At 44.7% G+C, this 16,050-nt stretch overlaps 1 protein-coding gene across 1 annotated transcript in view; it reads left to right on the top strand.

The window, feature by feature from the left end:
* The window catches only part of TBC1D22B (TBC1 domain family member 22B), a 77,955-nt gene that overhangs the window by 30,611 nt on the left and 31,294 nt on the right, over positions 1 to 16,050 (top strand). The window contains exons 3-8 of the mRNA XM_003789155.3: positions 1,111 to 1,418; positions 4,510 to 4,689; positions 5,214 to 5,284; positions 6,658 to 6,786; positions 8,398 to 8,463; positions 12,010 to 12,124. Coding sequence (XP_003789203.1) covers positions 1,111 to 1,418; positions 4,510 to 4,689; positions 5,214 to 5,284; positions 6,658 to 6,786; positions 8,398 to 8,463; positions 12,010 to 12,124 — 869 coding nt within the window. The remainder of the gene's footprint in view (positions 1 to 1,110; positions 1,419 to 4,509; positions 4,690 to 5,213; positions 5,285 to 6,657; positions 6,787 to 8,397; positions 8,464 to 12,009; positions 12,125 to 16,050) is intronic.

Raw genomic sequence — 16,050 nt, forward strand, 5'->3', positions numbered from 1 at the left:
ACCCACCACCCTTGGTATATGGGGCTGGCGCCCTACTCACTGAGCCACAGGTGCTGCCCACTCTAAATACATTTTAATAAGTACTCATTTACTCAATAGATTTATTTTTTAAATTAAACCTTGTACTTCCGTAAGTGGAAAACCAATAATATTTGCCACAAATATAAATTAACCTTAATAATATACACAGTGAAAAACAAAAGTCTTATTAAATTCTATGCCAGATACTGTTTCTAGCAAATATGTTGATCCTGAGGCTGTCCCCACTTTGTTAAAAAAAATAGAGTCCCAAAGACAGAGTAGCACCAAACCTAGACTTTCTCCTCAAGGCTAGCAGAAGGACTTTAACAGAATAAAAAAGGGAACAACTGGGCGGTGCTTGTTGCTCAAAGGAGTAGGGCTCCAGTCCCATATATCAGAGGTGGTGAGTTCAAGCCCAGCCCTGGCCAAAAACTGCAAAAAAAAAAAAAAGGGAACAACTTTTCATTTTGAGACATAGTGTTTAATACTATATTATTTCCTGTTCTGCCAGTGGTTGGTGTCCTATTCTACAGTCTAGTTTAGGTATACTGTCATAGCAAATTAACTGTGAAATCTCAGTGGATTAACATGACAGAGGTTTATTTCTTGGTCCTGCTACGTGTCTAAAATGGGGTGAGGTTAGGGTAGAGGGCAGGCTGTGTTCCACGGAGTCACTTATCCAAGCTGAGGGAGGCTCCAACATTTGAAACCTTGCCAGTCACCATGTTAGAAGAGAGATTATAGAGAACCCACACCTGTTCTTTTAGACTTTGGCCTAGAAGTGATTACCTCACTTTTTTCCCCAGCCCATTGCCCAAGGCATAACCTTGCCTAAGAGTAAGGGGGCTGGGAAATATACAAGAACACAGGGAATATTTGGTGGCCATTGCTGTCTCTTCCACATCTGTCTCTGCTACACAGAACTGATCTGGATGCATCTAGATAAGGAATAATGTGTGTGGTTTTTGTTTGAAGAAGGTAATGATTGTGTATGGAGTAGTTTGTAATGTTATTAATATTGTATTAACCTAGTGAAGGTGGTCGTATATGTGAGACCATTCCTTGGTAACGGTTTCTCCTTTCTTAAAGCTTCATTAAAGAACGGTCAAAAGTCAACACAATTCCTCTGAAGAATAAGAAGGCCTCCAGTTTTCATGAATTTGCCCGGAATACCAGTGATGCTTGGGATATTGGTGATGATGAGGAAGAAGATTTTTCCTCACCTTCTTTCCAAACTTTGAACTCAAAAGTTGCTTTGGCAACTGCAGCCCAGGTTCTAGAAAACCACAGTAAGCTGAGAGTAAAACCAGAACGGTCCCAGTCAACAACATCTGACGTTCCTGCCAACTACAAAGTCATAAAGTCCAGCAGTGATGCCCAGCTGTCCAGAAACTCCAGTAAGTCCATCCTGCCCCCTCCATAGCCTCAGCTATCTCAACAGACTACATTTTAAATAAAAACAATTTTTTTAAGGGTATCACTCAGATCTTCTTTTGGGTGATATATAAGCAAGTTCAAGCCACCGTACGTCAGGGAGCCTAAGAGGTCACAAGCTGTGCTTGCTCTTTCTGCTTGGTGGCTTCTGGGCCATGTGACCTGGGCCCTTAACTCTCTGACCCCCAAGCGCGGCCTGCCCTTCTCCTCTCTCCTCATCCTTTCGTATAGTGGGGACCAGAACCTGAGTGGTTTGATCGCTTCACATGGCTTTGGGCATGCTCAGGTTTATGGATATAGACTAATATATTTGAAATTGAATTTCACAAATGTTTGTCCTGTTGTTTGATTTCCTCAGGCCTGAGGAACACCCACCTTTTCTTGTTCTTGAGGGAGGGAGCAACATGTGCCTGAAGGCGCCAGGTCACAGCTCCCGGAGGCAGGCTGCCCCTCGGGTGAGGCGGATGGGGTGGGTGGGGTAGGAGGAGAGGCCTGCTCTGTTTCTGTTCCGAAAACTGGTCTCAGTAACTGGTTGTCGGGAGGATGGTTTTATAAACATTTGGGGGCTCTTAGTATACTCTTAACTATCCATGTGGTGTTTTGACTGTTGCCCTAATGGGTTTTATGGAAGTCAGTTAGTCTGAGCTGGGGAGGGAAGTGCCTCATTTTAGGGAAAGTTGAAATGGCTGAGTAGTAAAGGATGAAAAGGAAGTGAAAGACACTCAGAACCCTGGAGTGTGTCCTGGCTTATGGTCTAAGGGAATTTATTTTATAGTTTTAGACCAAGCATGTGGTCATGCAAGAGCCTGTAAGGTCTTCACAGTCATTCCACAGTTATTTTCTTTTTTTTTTTTTTTTGAGATGGAGCCTCAAGCTGTCCCCCTGAGTAGAGTGCCATGGCATCACTCTCACAGCAACCTCCAACTCCTGGGCTCAAGCGCGTCTCCTGCCTCAGCCTCCCAAGTAGCTGGGACTACAGGCGCCCGCCACAACGCCTGGCCATTTTTTGGTTGCAGCCATCATTGTTGTTTGGCGGGACCGGGCTGGGGATTCGAACCCGCCACCTTAGGTGTATGTGGCTGGCGCCTTAGCCGCTTGAGCCACAGGCGCCGAGCCCACAGTTATTTTCCATCACTGATTTGGGCTCCAGCTTGACAGTCCAGGGCCATGCCCAGGTGGGCATTCTGAGTTGACCCACCAGGTACCTGTAGCTACAGGCTGTGGAAAGGGTCTACACACTATGATCGAAGGTCTCCAGAGGTTCCCAGGATGGGGAGGCCCCTCCACAATCCCTGAGGAGCTGCCCTTATGCAGCCAGGCCCCCCTGAGCATTCTCCTTATGGGGGTTCCCTCCTATGTGCATCCACTTATACATAGCTAATACTGGAGGTGCACGTCTGCCTCAGCTTTGCAGTGTGTGGTCTGCATTTTCTAGGCCTCTTGTTACACTAGGCAGCCCATCCCCCAAGTGCCTTGTGGCAATTGTTTTTGTTTTTTGTTTTTTGTTTTTGAGACAGGAGCCTCAAGCTGTCCCCTTGGGTAGAGTGCTATGACATCACAGCTCACAGCAACCTCCAACTCCTGGGCTCAAGCGAGTCTCCTGCCTCAGCCTCCTGAGCAGCTGGGACCACAGGCGCTTGCCACAATGCCTGGATATTTTTTGGTTGCAGCTGTCATTGTTGTTTGGCAGGCCTGGGCTGGATTCAAACCCACCACCCTGGGTGTACGTGGCTGGCGCTCCAGCCACCTGAGCCACAGGAGCCGAGCCGGCAATTGTTTTTGTAAGCCTTCTAGCAGTGCTAGTTAATTAGTAGTCACTCTTTAATTTTTGTCATAACTACTGTTTTTATTTATTTGTTTATTTATTTTAGAGACAGAGCCTCAAGCTGTCACCCTGGGTAGAGTGCTGTGGCATCACAGCTCATAGCAACTTCAAACCCCTGAGCTCAAGCGATTTTCCTGCCTCCACCTCCCATGTAGCTGGAACTACAGGCGCCTGCCACAATGCCTGGCTATTTTTTGGTTGCAGCCATCATTGTTTGGAGGGCCCAGGCTGGATTTGAACGCACCAGCTCAGGTGTATGTGGCTGGTGCCTTAGCCACTTGAGCCACAGGTGCCAAGCCCATAACTACTGTTTTTAAGGCCCAGATATGTAAATTCTCACTTGCAAATTACTTGACCTCTCTGAGCTGTGATTTCTCATCTGTAAAGTTATAAATTCTTATCATGCAATGTCAGGATCAAATGAGAGGTGGTATGTAGAAAATGACCAGCATAGTACCTTGCATGTAGCAAACACTCAATCTATAGTGTGTTAGTCCTGTACTTCTTATCTATCCTACCGACCATCTGATCTAGAAATGTCATGAACCAGACAGAGTTCAGCTGGAGTCTTTGTCCTATGATTGCAGTCATATTCTGGCAGGATTAAAAACTGGCTCATTTTGGTGGGAAATGGAACAGAGAGAAACTGCAGCCACCCACAGCAGGATTGCCTCATGTCAGAGCTTCTCCCTGGTGTGCACGGCACACTGGTGGGCCAAGAACAGGTTGGGGTTGTGCCAGGGATATTGATCTCAGCCCTGAGGCAGCCAGGTGGGGCCGCCTAGGGCTTGTGGCCAGCAGCTCCCTCCTTTATTGCAGAGTGCTTTGCAGTGTCATCATTTCTTCTGTGCTCTGAGGTGTGGAAAAGGAAGGAAAACACTGCCTGAGACTGTGTTGCTACTGAACTCGCTAATTTGGCACCAAGACAAGTTTCAGGTTGGGGTAGAAAGAAAATATTTGATTTTCCTCTGGAGTCACCGAAAAAGTTCTCAAAAGTTGCTGCATCATCTGGGGTGTGTCAGTACTTAAGGGGTTTGGTTTGCACGGTATAAAGGCAGGCCTTCCCACCCACTCACTGGCCCTTGCTGGGCACCCCAGGCAGCGTGTGCACATACACAGGCCGCCCCAGCCCTGGAGGAGGATATAGATACTGAACAGTTAGGTTTACCGTTTTTCAGAATCGGTGCTTTTCACAAAGCCCATCCTTTTTCTCTTTCAAATAATCTCAGGTGATACGTGCCTAAGGAACTCACTCCACAAACAGCAATCACTCCCTCTCCGGCCCATCATCCCCCTTGTTGCCCGGATCTCAGACCAGAATGCTTCTGGGGCCCCCCCGATGACCGTACGGGAGAAAACCCGCCTAGAAAAATTCCGTCAGCTTCTCTCCAGCCACAACACTGACTTAGGTGAGTCCTTGTGAGCCCTGGGCAGGGTAGGGGCTTTTGGTGACTAGAATTCTCAGGGACCTGGAAGCTATTGCTCTTTATTCTTCATCCTTTTACTTTTCTAGCTTCTCCTGATCTGGTGCCCATTGCAGTGACATGCAGGTACTAAGTCAGAAGTATGTTACTAGAGATGAGGGATCAAATTAGGTGGGACTGGTTTCTGTGGCCTGTAGACCATAGTGCAACTATTCTGGCTTTGGTCTTTCCTATGTCAAGGTGATTTTTACTGAAATCCACACCCCCAGTCTTCCAGTTCCCTTCTAACTCTCATGTCTGAGCTGGCTGATCACTCTTGCAAGGGCATGTCCTAGGCACTTTGCTGCTCAGGGCTGCTGTTCTGGGCTTTCCCCTGTGCTTATGGGTAGCAGGTGATGGTGGTGATTGTCTTACTCATTTAGTCGGAAGCATCAGGGAGTGCTGGTTGCAGTTTGTTTTCAGGCCTTTACAGGGTGAGCTAATCCAATGAGGCTGCTTTTTATTTGCAGATGAACTGAGGAAGTGTAGCTGGCCAGGGGTTCCCAGGGAGGTTCGACCTGTAACCTGGAGACTCCTGTCGGTGAGTTCTACCCACTATGTAGAGAAGCGTGAGCCTCACACAGCCCTTCTTGCCTGATGAGGTTAGTCTGGACACATTGGTCTTACTCCATAGACTTCTCTAGTCCTACTGGATATGACAGAACTGTGGGACTGTAGTCCTATTTCTGTGCATAAAGAAACACATTCTTGAGAGTTTATTCCCACACAAGCCTCACTTTCTTAACAGAGAGGAGGAAGAATAGAGTGAGATGGAGTGGCCCCAGCACTAGCTTTGAGCAAGCTCCAGCATTCCTCAGGCTTCAGTCCTTTTTTCAGCAGGAATAACTAGCGAAGTTGAAACCTACTTTGTGACAGTGAAGAGTTGATAAATGGGCCTCCCTCAGAAGCCTTACTAGTCCTGCTTTCACCAAGTACAGAGCGCTGTGCCAACCACTACGATAGTAACACTTGGGTTTCCTGAACTTGTAAAATTCATTCATTCATCTAATGAGGATTTATTGAGGGCCTGCTGTTTGCCAGGCACAGTGCCAGGTGCTGTGAACAGATACAGAAATGAATAAACCACAGTCCCTGCTCTCTAGGCACTCACTGTGGAATGCATTACGTAGACATTTTAGAGAGAGAAAGGGGTGTCTCCCCTGACTGCCCTCCCCACCCCACTCTTAAACCATGTAATCATTGCCTCTGCCACGTCTAATAAGTTTGAATGCTATTCAGAGTAGAGTTGGTGAGAACAGGAGGGGAACAAAAGATACATATACAAGAATGAGAGTGGAATCTAGACCAGGGAAAAGAATGAAAGTTGGCCTGGAGCTTTGGCTAGGAGGGGGCCGCTGCCAGAAGTTCTGTCTGGCTGTTGTAGCTGCTAGATCACAGATTCCATTCAGCTTCCTAAGCCAGTAACTCTGAAAGTTACACTGGAAAAGAAGGTATAACTGGCACCAACTTACATGGCACACCACTGAGATGCACTGTAGCGGTTGCTGGATCCCTGTCATTCTCAGAAGTGTGGCTCTGCACACAGGCAGCCCTCCGAGGCTATGACTTGGGTCCAGTTCCCTCCCCCTGACCTACATTCAGTGCTGTACTGTGCCAACTCTGGGAGCTCAGGAGTGCTCACCAGCAGTTTGAGCTATAAGTATAGTGCAGGGCCAGAGGAGTAAACAACCCTGGGAAACAGGCCTTGCTGCATCTGCCCACATGTGGATCCCATTGAATGAAGAAAGAGCAAGCGCTGGGTGGCCAAAACCAAAAAGGGATTTACCCTTGTCCTTTTGGCAGTTTTCCTTCCATTTCTTTGACAGTTCCCAAGCCATTTTTTAGGCTGAAATAAAAATTAAGGATTCCTCCAACCGATGTCTGTCCCTATCTCACTGGCAGTCTTGTCTATAGGGTTACCTCCCAGCAAACACTGAGAGGAGGAAGTTGACCCTGCAGCGCAAGAGGGAGGAATATTTTGGCTTCATTGAACAGTATTATGACTCTCGGAATGAGGAACATCACCAGGATACCTACAGACAGGTACAGTCACCACCTGCTGCCTCTCGTTAGTCATACTTTTTAGGTGTGCATCTTAGTAGAGCTTTCAGGGTACAGATTTTTCAAGTCTTCAGTTTAGGGTATGCTGCTTAGAAGTTAAATGTATTCCCAGAACTGTTTCACCTCTTCATTCAGGAACTCTGATTTTAGCTATTTTGGGGTACCAATCAATGGCAGTTTTTGTTTCTCTAACTTTAATCTGCATACAAATCACCTAGGATTTTGATAAGATTCCACCTGGGAGGCCCGGCGCGGTGGCTCATACCGGTAATCCTAGCACTCTGGGAGGCCAAGGTGGGTGGATTTCTTGAGCTCATGGGTTCAAGACCAGCCTGAGCAAGAGCAAGACCCCATCTCTAAAAAAATAGCTGGGCCTTGTGGTGGGCATCTGTAGTCCCGGATATTCATGAGGCTGAGGCAAGAGGATCACTTGAGCCCAAGAGTTTGAGGTTGCTGTGAGCTATGACACCACTGCATTCTACCAAAGGGGACAAAATGAGACTCTGTCTCAAAAAATAAATAAATAAATAAATAAATAAATAAATAAAATAAGGTTTCCACCTGGGGATCATGAGGAAATGCAGATTCTGATTCAGTAGGTATGGGGTGAGGCCTGTGCTTCTAACAGGCTCCCTGGTCACTCCAGTGCCTTTTGTCCACAGACCATGTTTGAGTAGTAAGGGTTATAGAACACAAGAGAAAAAACAAACTCTCTCAGGAATGGTCCAGTCCCTCTGGTCTGTGACATCAGTATGTCCTTCTGGCAGCTACTGTACGTATTCAGGACCCATACCTATCTGTCTGTGGGAGCCATAGCCATCAGTAGTCACAGCAGAGAATCTTCCATCATCGCCCACAGTGCTCCTCGTGGCCTGCAGAAAGGTCTACAGGCAGCACTGTAGGGAGGAGAGTTGTCCAGTGGTTGCAGAAGGTGAAAGGTGAGTGGTAGGCAGCTACACACAATGCGCCCTAAGGACAGAAATAGCTTCTGCTACAGACGCAGTCTTTTATTTACTTAAACTATGCATTGGGAAATCCCTAAACTTTTGAAACCAACTACAGTGACCTCCCTGGTAACAGAAGCTGAACTTTCAGCTCCTTACTGAAGGCCAGCTGCCCTGGTCCTTCCCCACTTCCTATACGTTATGGCTTCATAAACAAGTCCTTCTCTGGTTCCCTATTTGGGCACATTTTTGCAACCGTCAGAGGTCTTTTAGTTCTTGAACCATGAATGGGTAAGATTCTGAAAGAAGGTTACACACTTGTGTCATACCTGTTGCTTTTAGCGCCAGCCCAGAGTGAAACAGACTCCAGAGCAATAAGAAAAAGCAGCTGATTGTCTTAAGTTGTGAAATCTGTTGTTATTCGACTTAAGTGGTTTAAATATTTAGGGAGATTTTTTTCTCACTATTTAACAAGTTATTGCTGAAATGGAAACCTACTCCTCATGGGCAGGTAGGTTAACTAGATTTTCTTCTCTGTTAATCAGTTCTTTCTGAAGATAAACTGTGCTCCTTACTCCTTTAATTTCTCTTTTACTTGTCAAAGGAACAAACTGGCATTTTGTTTTTGGACATGGCTTCTCTTTTCCAGATTCACATTGACATTCCAAGGACAAATCCTCTCATTCCGTTGTTCCAGCAACCACTTGTACAGGAGGTGAGGGAATTGCTTAATGTTCTTTGCCCCTCCTCCCTCGTAGCTCTATGGTACCCGTCTGCAGGTTCGCAGCTAATCGTGATGGTACTTGATGTTCATACATGGAGCTTTGGTTCTTTCAGAACATGTTCTCATACATCCCCATTTGTTCTTCCAAACAAGCCCATGAGCAGAATAGCACTTTGTGAGGTTGAGAAACTTGCCCGGAGACTTGAGTCTACCTGATAACAGCAAGAAGAACCCACATTTTAGAATTCCTATTCCTATGTTTGGTCTACTTTATTAGAACAAACTGGAAGTAGTGATTTTTAAAATAAATTGTGGTAAAATATGCATAATAAAAACTTTATACTTTTAACAATTTCTTAGCATACATTTCAGTGGCATTAATTATGTTCGGGTTATTTTACAGCCATCACCACCATCTACTTCCAGAACGTTTCTCATTTTCCCAGAGACTCTGTACCCATTAAATATTAGTGCCTTTCCCCAGCAGCCTCCACTTTACTTGTCTCTGAATCTGACTACTCTGGGTACCTCAGACAGGTGGAATCATGCAATGTTTGATCCTTTGTGTCTGGCTCATTTAACTTAGCGTGATGTCTGGAAGGTGCACCTGTGTTGTAGCATGAGTCCAGACTTCCTTCATAAAGGCTGAATGACATTCCACTGTGCACATGCAACACATACTGTTGATTCATCTGTCGATGAACATTGGGTTGATTTTGCCTTTTGGCTATTGTGAATATGCTGCTATTAATGTGGGTCTGTAAATATCTGCTTGAGCCCCAGTGGAATTAGTAACGATATTCTGAGAACTAACCAGTTAATAAAGCACATGGAAGGGCTCAGTGGGAAGACCTGACCCAAGCAATAACTATGAACTTCCTGGGATTAGGAATTAGGACACTGAGTGTTAATGCTCTTTGAATTGAACTTTCTGTTCTCATCATAGAGAGGGATGGTGGTAAAAAATGCTTAAAATGATTGCTATTTGGCTTTGATTTATATTTATAATTGTTTAAATATAAATCTTCCACTGGTGGGGTCCCTTATGACCAGTAACAGAAAGAAGATTTCAAAATAATAACATTATTATTTTATTTGTAAGATTCTACTCAAAGGAGCCTAAAAATCCATTCAGGATCCCTTTGTTCCTCCCTTTCAGTTTTTCCATAGCTCAGCCCTGCTTGTTCCTCCTTTTACCAATAACCTGATGATGTTCAGATACTTACCTCTTACCCATGCATGCGTACTCTAAACATGGGGATAGGGAAAGTTGTTTGTTTAAAAGTCTTCTCCTAGTAGTGGTACCCGAATACAAAGACAGGAACTCAAACTTTATTCTTTCCAATTTTTCTGAATCACCTTTTGACCTAGGAGGCTATAGTCATCTTTAAAAGAGTAAAAATGCCAAGTAAGGAGCAAAGAACTAAGTAACACTAAATAAAGAAAGGATTGCCCTGTAAACTTAAAAGATACTCGAGAATTGACTATAGTAAGTCAGAATTACCCACCCGAGGAGAAGAGGTGTAGGACAAACCTTCAGGGGTTATCCTTTGTACTCTCTGTACTCTCTGTCAGGGAGGATTTCCCCAGCCTCTTTCTATAGTGAAGATCCCATGGCCTGCTGTGGTACCCAGACTCGGAGCTGTTCAGTTTCCATCTCTTTGGCACCTTCATTTTACAGTGTGTCTGTCTACACCGTCCCATCCCTACCAGAAAGGGCTTGATGCAGGTCTGATTCTGAACAGCTCGCATCCACGTACTTAGCTGTTGTTAAAGCCAGTTATATAAGGATTCGTGTATTCACAAGGGGCCCATAGTGTAGAGAGAAGCCCTTGTAAGTCCTTCAAAAGGACTGACCTGGGGGAACTTTTTACCAGGGGCATCCAGACAGACACAGGCATAGACCTACAAGGAAATAGAGTGGGGCGGGGAATTCTTTTTTTTTTTTTAAGAGACAGAGTCTTACTTTGAGGGCCATGGCATCACTGCTCACAGCAACCTCCAGCTCTTGGGCTTAGGCGATTCCCTTGCCTCAGCCTCCTGAGTAGCTGAGACTACAGGCACCCGCCACAACACCCAGCTAGGGAATTCTTGATAATTCTAGCTTGGGCTGTAGTTTCTAGGAAGGAGGAGGGGTCATTTAGCAACACAGCGAAGAATATAAGAGGGCTCCCATTAGAGTGTTGGATTTTACACAAATGAGGATCCCTCAACCACAGACAGCAAGTGGGTAAGTTAGTGGAGGCAGAGAGGCCAACTCTTCCAGGCAGGGCTTTGTTCTCACTACTGGTAAGGACAGAAATGTTGAAAAGGGAAGTATTTCTGAGCTCTCTCTGCCAGCTAGAAGGCAGACTCCACTACCTATGATGGAGGGGCTGGGAAACAACATTCAGTGCCCCTCCTGTACTAGATAACCTTCTCCGAGAACCATAGATGCACTTCCTTTTTCTTGATCTCCCTGGGCAGTTTTTCTCCCTTGTACCTGCTTAGGAAAGTCTCTTCAGACTGACCCCAGACCTAGCTGGGGACTCTGCGGTTTGTATGCTGTGGAGGCCCTCTCATGTCCTCGTTCTACCTGCCTGTACTCAGCATCCCCTCTGCCACCCCGCTGATGTGGTCACAGAGACACAAGGCAGTCCAGTAAAAGCCAGTCTCAGGACCATGTCAGGCCCAGGAGCTGTCATCAGGATGCAGGCAGACACTGAGTATCATCAGGTCGAGAGAAGATGAGGAGAAAGTGCCGAGGGCCTCGTGAAAGCAGAGGGGAGTAGAGATGAAGGGCACAGGGAAGGACTCTGCAAAGGGACCTTAAAGACCTTTCTTTTGTCCCCAAGCTAAACTTCTGGCTTCTGTGGCTAAGATACTTAACATAAAGGCATTCTCACGGGGGCCCTTGTTGATTTCTCTGTTCTCAAATCCCCAACTGTAGGAGTCTGTAGGATTTGGTTTATTTGACTTCCTATCCCCAGCAGATGTCTGAGTTGCATCCTGATACACAAAGTGACTTCCTGCAAGTACAGTCGACCACTTGCTCCTAATTAAGCTTGGTTAAAACTAAATCTAGATCTCCTTTCTTCTCAGCAGGGAGAGAGGACAGGTGTACAGGAGGCATTTCCTTCCTAAATCCTGTAATGACCAAAAAAGATTTAGGAAAATGTATCAGAACTGGAATGCTCTGATATCTTGGTCTTGGAAATAGAAAAGCAGTATCTACAAATGAGAATGTGCTGACTTGAATTAATGACATCCACTGCAAACCCTAAGTCATTGGAGTTTCTGTCTTTCCTTTCTGCAACTTTGTGTCATGGTGATCAAATACTGAAAAGATAAATAAAGAGCAAGAAGTATCTACTCCTACTTGACAACAACTAGTGTGTTAGGAACTTTTTGAATTTATATACTTCTTTTGACCACAGTAGTTTAAAATTTTCCAAAAAACTCTGTCCCACCCCGAGAGAGATCCTGGAGTAGGTAAATGGAAGGAGGGCTTGTGTCCCCATGATTTAACACTGATGTCTGTCTTTCTCATTTTCCTAGATCTTTGAAAGAATTCTATTTATTTGGGCCATCCGACACCCTGCCAGTGGGTATGTCCAGGGAATTAATGACCTGGTCACTCCATTCTTTGTCGTCTTCCTCTCAGAATATGTGGGTAAGAAGAGTACCAAGTTGAACAAGCTATTGCTTTTTCTTATCTGCCATCTGTTTGTTTTTTCCCAAGAGTGCAGCAAGTGGGTATGTCTTGTTAAAAAGGAGATAGTGTCTTTGGAATACACAGCTAAAACTAGTTTTAACAGCCCTTGCAGCCTGGAATTTGTCTCCTGGGATGGTTATAGATCTCACCTAAAAAGAGCTGCTTTGTTGTAAGAGTGACCAAATTGATACATTTATGTTCTGCCATAAACAGATGGTGTGATGATTTATGTGAAGTTATTTTAGGGTTATTTGTCTCCTACACAAGCCCTTGTTCATGAAAGCTGGATTTTAGACTGGATATCTGGCATGCATATTTGAGTTCACTTGCTGTATCTTAGGAGCAGGATGTGGACTTGTGGAGGACAAAAGGTTGTAGCTCCAGAACCCAGCTCATATGAGAAGTGATAGAATGGGCCCAGGAGAATTCCAGGACTTCTTCACCTCTCACCACACTGGGCTCTTGTCACTTTGGAGAGTAGTTAGATTTCATGGCAGCAGTTAGGTTTTCTGACAGTCCCAGCCTCTTCCTCCAGGCAGCCTAAGTTAAACAGAGTCTTAAAGGAGTTAAGGATCCTATTTCTCCTTTTTAGTTTCCTTAATTGCTTGTGTATGGAGATTCATGGGAAAACCCAGCTAGGCCAGGTGCGGTGGCTCACACCTGTAATCCTAGCACTCTGGAAGCCCAAGATGGGAGGATCCCTTGAGCTTAGGAGTTCGAGACCAGCCTAAGCAAGAGTGAGACCCCATCTCTACTGAAAAATACAAAAATTAGCTGGGCATTGTGGTGGGTGCCTGTAGTCCCAAGTACTTGGGATTCTGAAGCAGGAGGATTGCTTGAACCCAAGAGTTTGAGGTTACTGTGAGCTTAGGCTGATACCATGGCACTCTAGCCTGGGCAACAGAGAACAGAGTAAGACTCTGTCTCAAAAAAAAAAAAAAAAGAAAGAAAGAAAAGAAAACCCATCTGTCATGGACTGATGCTTTGTTCATTTAGTCAGTTAAGGAGAAGCTTCTATAGGAATAAGAACGCTGATCAGGATCTTAAGAAACCAGCCCTCTAATCCCTCATTTCACAGATGAGTTGTGAGATTCCCTGCCTTCTTATCAGTGGAAGAGCTAAAACTAGAACTCTTTTCTTTAGACTCTGAGGGTAATGGATTATTGTGATTTTTGGAGAAAGCCATTTTGGGGTGTTGGGAGTTACTGAAAAGTGGATGAGAGTGGAGCCCCTGTCTCACTTGGTCTCCTATTCAGGCTTTCTGATAGAGCTCAAAGGAATAATGGTCGTTGGATGGTCATGAGACCATCTCAGAAAGTTAAGGCAACTGAATACCATCCCTTGTTCTGCTTAAGTAGTAGCAACCAGACTAGCCCTGTGAGTAAGGGTGGAAGGTCACTCTTGCCCGCTCTGTCAGGTAATCCTAAGTAGTAAGCAAGACTTGTTAAAATTTAGCTTCCAGGGTGACACCTGTGGCTCAAAGGAGTAAGGCGCCAGCCCCATATGCCGGAGGTGGTGGGTTCAAACCTAGCCCCGGCCAAAAATTGCAAAAAAAAAAAAAAGTAGCTTCCAAAAATATATAAAGAAAGCTCTCTCTAGAGGACTTTTCCACACACACACACTCCCCCCCACCCCCAATAATAGGTCAACTTTTAGAGGCAACTTTATTCTACTGTGGTTTATCAACAGAGTGGTTCAACTGATCATTGGTTTTGGGGGTTGCTTCTTATAATATTAGTTTTCTGGGCGGCACCTGTAGCTCATTGGGTAGGGCCCCGGCCCCATGTACTGAGGGTGGCAGGTTCTAACCCGGCCCCGACCAAACTGCAACAACAAAAAAAATTAGCTGGGCGTCATGGTGGGCACCTGTAGTCCCAGCTACTTGGGAGCTGAGGCAAGAGAATCGCCTAAGCCCGGGAGTTGGCGGTTGCTGTGAGCTGTGATGCCTACTCTACTGAGGGCGATAAAGTGAGACTCTGACTCTAAAAAAAAAAAAAAAAATTTACTAGTTTTCTAAAATAGTATTAAACAATAAGCCTGGGAAGATACTGGTCCGTTCATTAATCTAAACTTGAAATATAAATACTGGCATGAAACCTTGGTGTTGTGCCAGTTAAAAATAGTCCTCAGCAGCTTCAGTTCTGAGTGGATATTTAGTTATCGTGTTAGCTGTCATTTATATATATATATATATTTTAATTATTGCTTCAGGTTAATTTGAGGGTACAAAGAATTAGGTTACAATGTTTGCATTTGTTAGGTGGAGTCCCTCTTATAACCGTGTCCCACCCTAAGAGGTGTGCCGTATACCCTAACATTGTGCCCCTTAAATGGGAGCACACTCATCCCCCTCCTGCCTCCCCTCCCTGCTCTCTCATCCCCCGCCCCCCCACCTTGAATTGGTTTGAGTTTTTTCCTCTTATGTGGGCATGTATTAGGTCATCTACTGGCTTCATACAAATGTATTGAGTACACTGAATTCTTGCTTCTCCTTTATTAAGGAGAATGTGTTTCAACTCCATTCAGGTTAATACAGAAGATGTAAAGTCTCCGTATTTTTTAATGGCTGAATAGTATTCCTTGGTATACATCTACCACAGTTTGTTAATCCATTCCTGGGCTGGTGGGTATTTTGGCTACTGTAAATTGAGCTTTGCTGTCATTATGTTTTGTACCAGGTATGTCTTTACTTTCTGTAGGTGACCATCCCATTACTACCTCAACCCCATCGTTACATCAAGCACTTGTGCCTTTCTGTGATAGACAGTGGCTTTCCGGTTTTGGAACAGGCACAGCCCATTTTATTGTGCTTCACTTTATTGCATGTCATAGATATTTCATTTTTCATGAATTGAAGATTTCTGTCAGTCCTGTGTCAAGCAAGTCTTTTGTGCCATTTTTCTAAAAGCACATGTTCACTTCATGTCTGTGTGCCACATTTTGATATTTATCACAAAATTTTAAACTTTTTCATTATTACATGTCTTACGACGATTTGTGATCAGTGATCTTTGTTGTTAACTATTGTAATTGTTTCAGGGTGGCAGGCCGGACTCATTTAAGAAAGTGAACTTGATAAATATTATGTGTGTAATGACTGTTGCACCAACCAGCTGTTTCCATATCTCTCTCCCTCTCCTGGGGCCTCCCTATTCCCTGAGACAACAATCTTGAAATGAGGCCAATTAATAAATCTACAATGGCCTCTAAACATTCAAATGAAAAGGAAGTCACACATCTCTCACTTTAAATCAAAAGCTAGAAATGATTAAGCTTAGTGAGGAAGGCATGTCAGAAGGCCAGATAGGCCAAAATCTGGGCCCCTTTGCCAAACCGCCAGCTTGAATAAGAAGGGAAAGTTCTTGAAGGAAGTTTAAAAATGCTACTCCAGTGATTACATGAATGATAAGAAAACACAAGAGCCTTATTCCTGATGTGGAGAAAAAGTTTAAGCGGTCTGAATAGAAGCCCAAACCAGCCACAACATTTTCTTAAGCCAAAACCTAATCCACAGCAAGGCCCTTAACTCTCCAATTCTGTGAAGGCTGAAAGAGGTGAGAAAGCTGCAGAAGAAAGGTTTAAAGTTAGCAGAGGTTGGTTCATGAGGTTTGAGGAGAGAAGCCATCTCCATAACCCTGAATTACAAGGCAAAGCATCAAGTACTGATGCAGATGCTGCAGCAAGGTACATAAATCTAGATAAGATCAGTGATGAAGGTGACTACCCTAAACAACATATCTTCCTTGCAAATAGCCTCATAATGGAAGAAGATGCCATCTAGGATTTTCATAGCTAGAGAGAAGTTGATACCTGGCATCAAGGCTGACTCTCATGTTAGGGACTAATGTAGCTGATGACTTTTTTTTTTTTTTTTTTTTTTTTTT

The sequence above is a fragment of the Otolemur garnettii genome, unplaced genomic scaffold (genome assembly GCF_000181295.1).
Source record: "Otolemur garnettii isolate 467f Iridium unplaced genomic scaffold, OtoGar3 scaffold00031, whole genome shotgun sequence".
In the NCBI taxonomy this organism is placed as follows: Eukaryota; Metazoa; Chordata; class Mammalia; order Primates; family Galagidae; genus Otolemur; species Otolemur garnettii.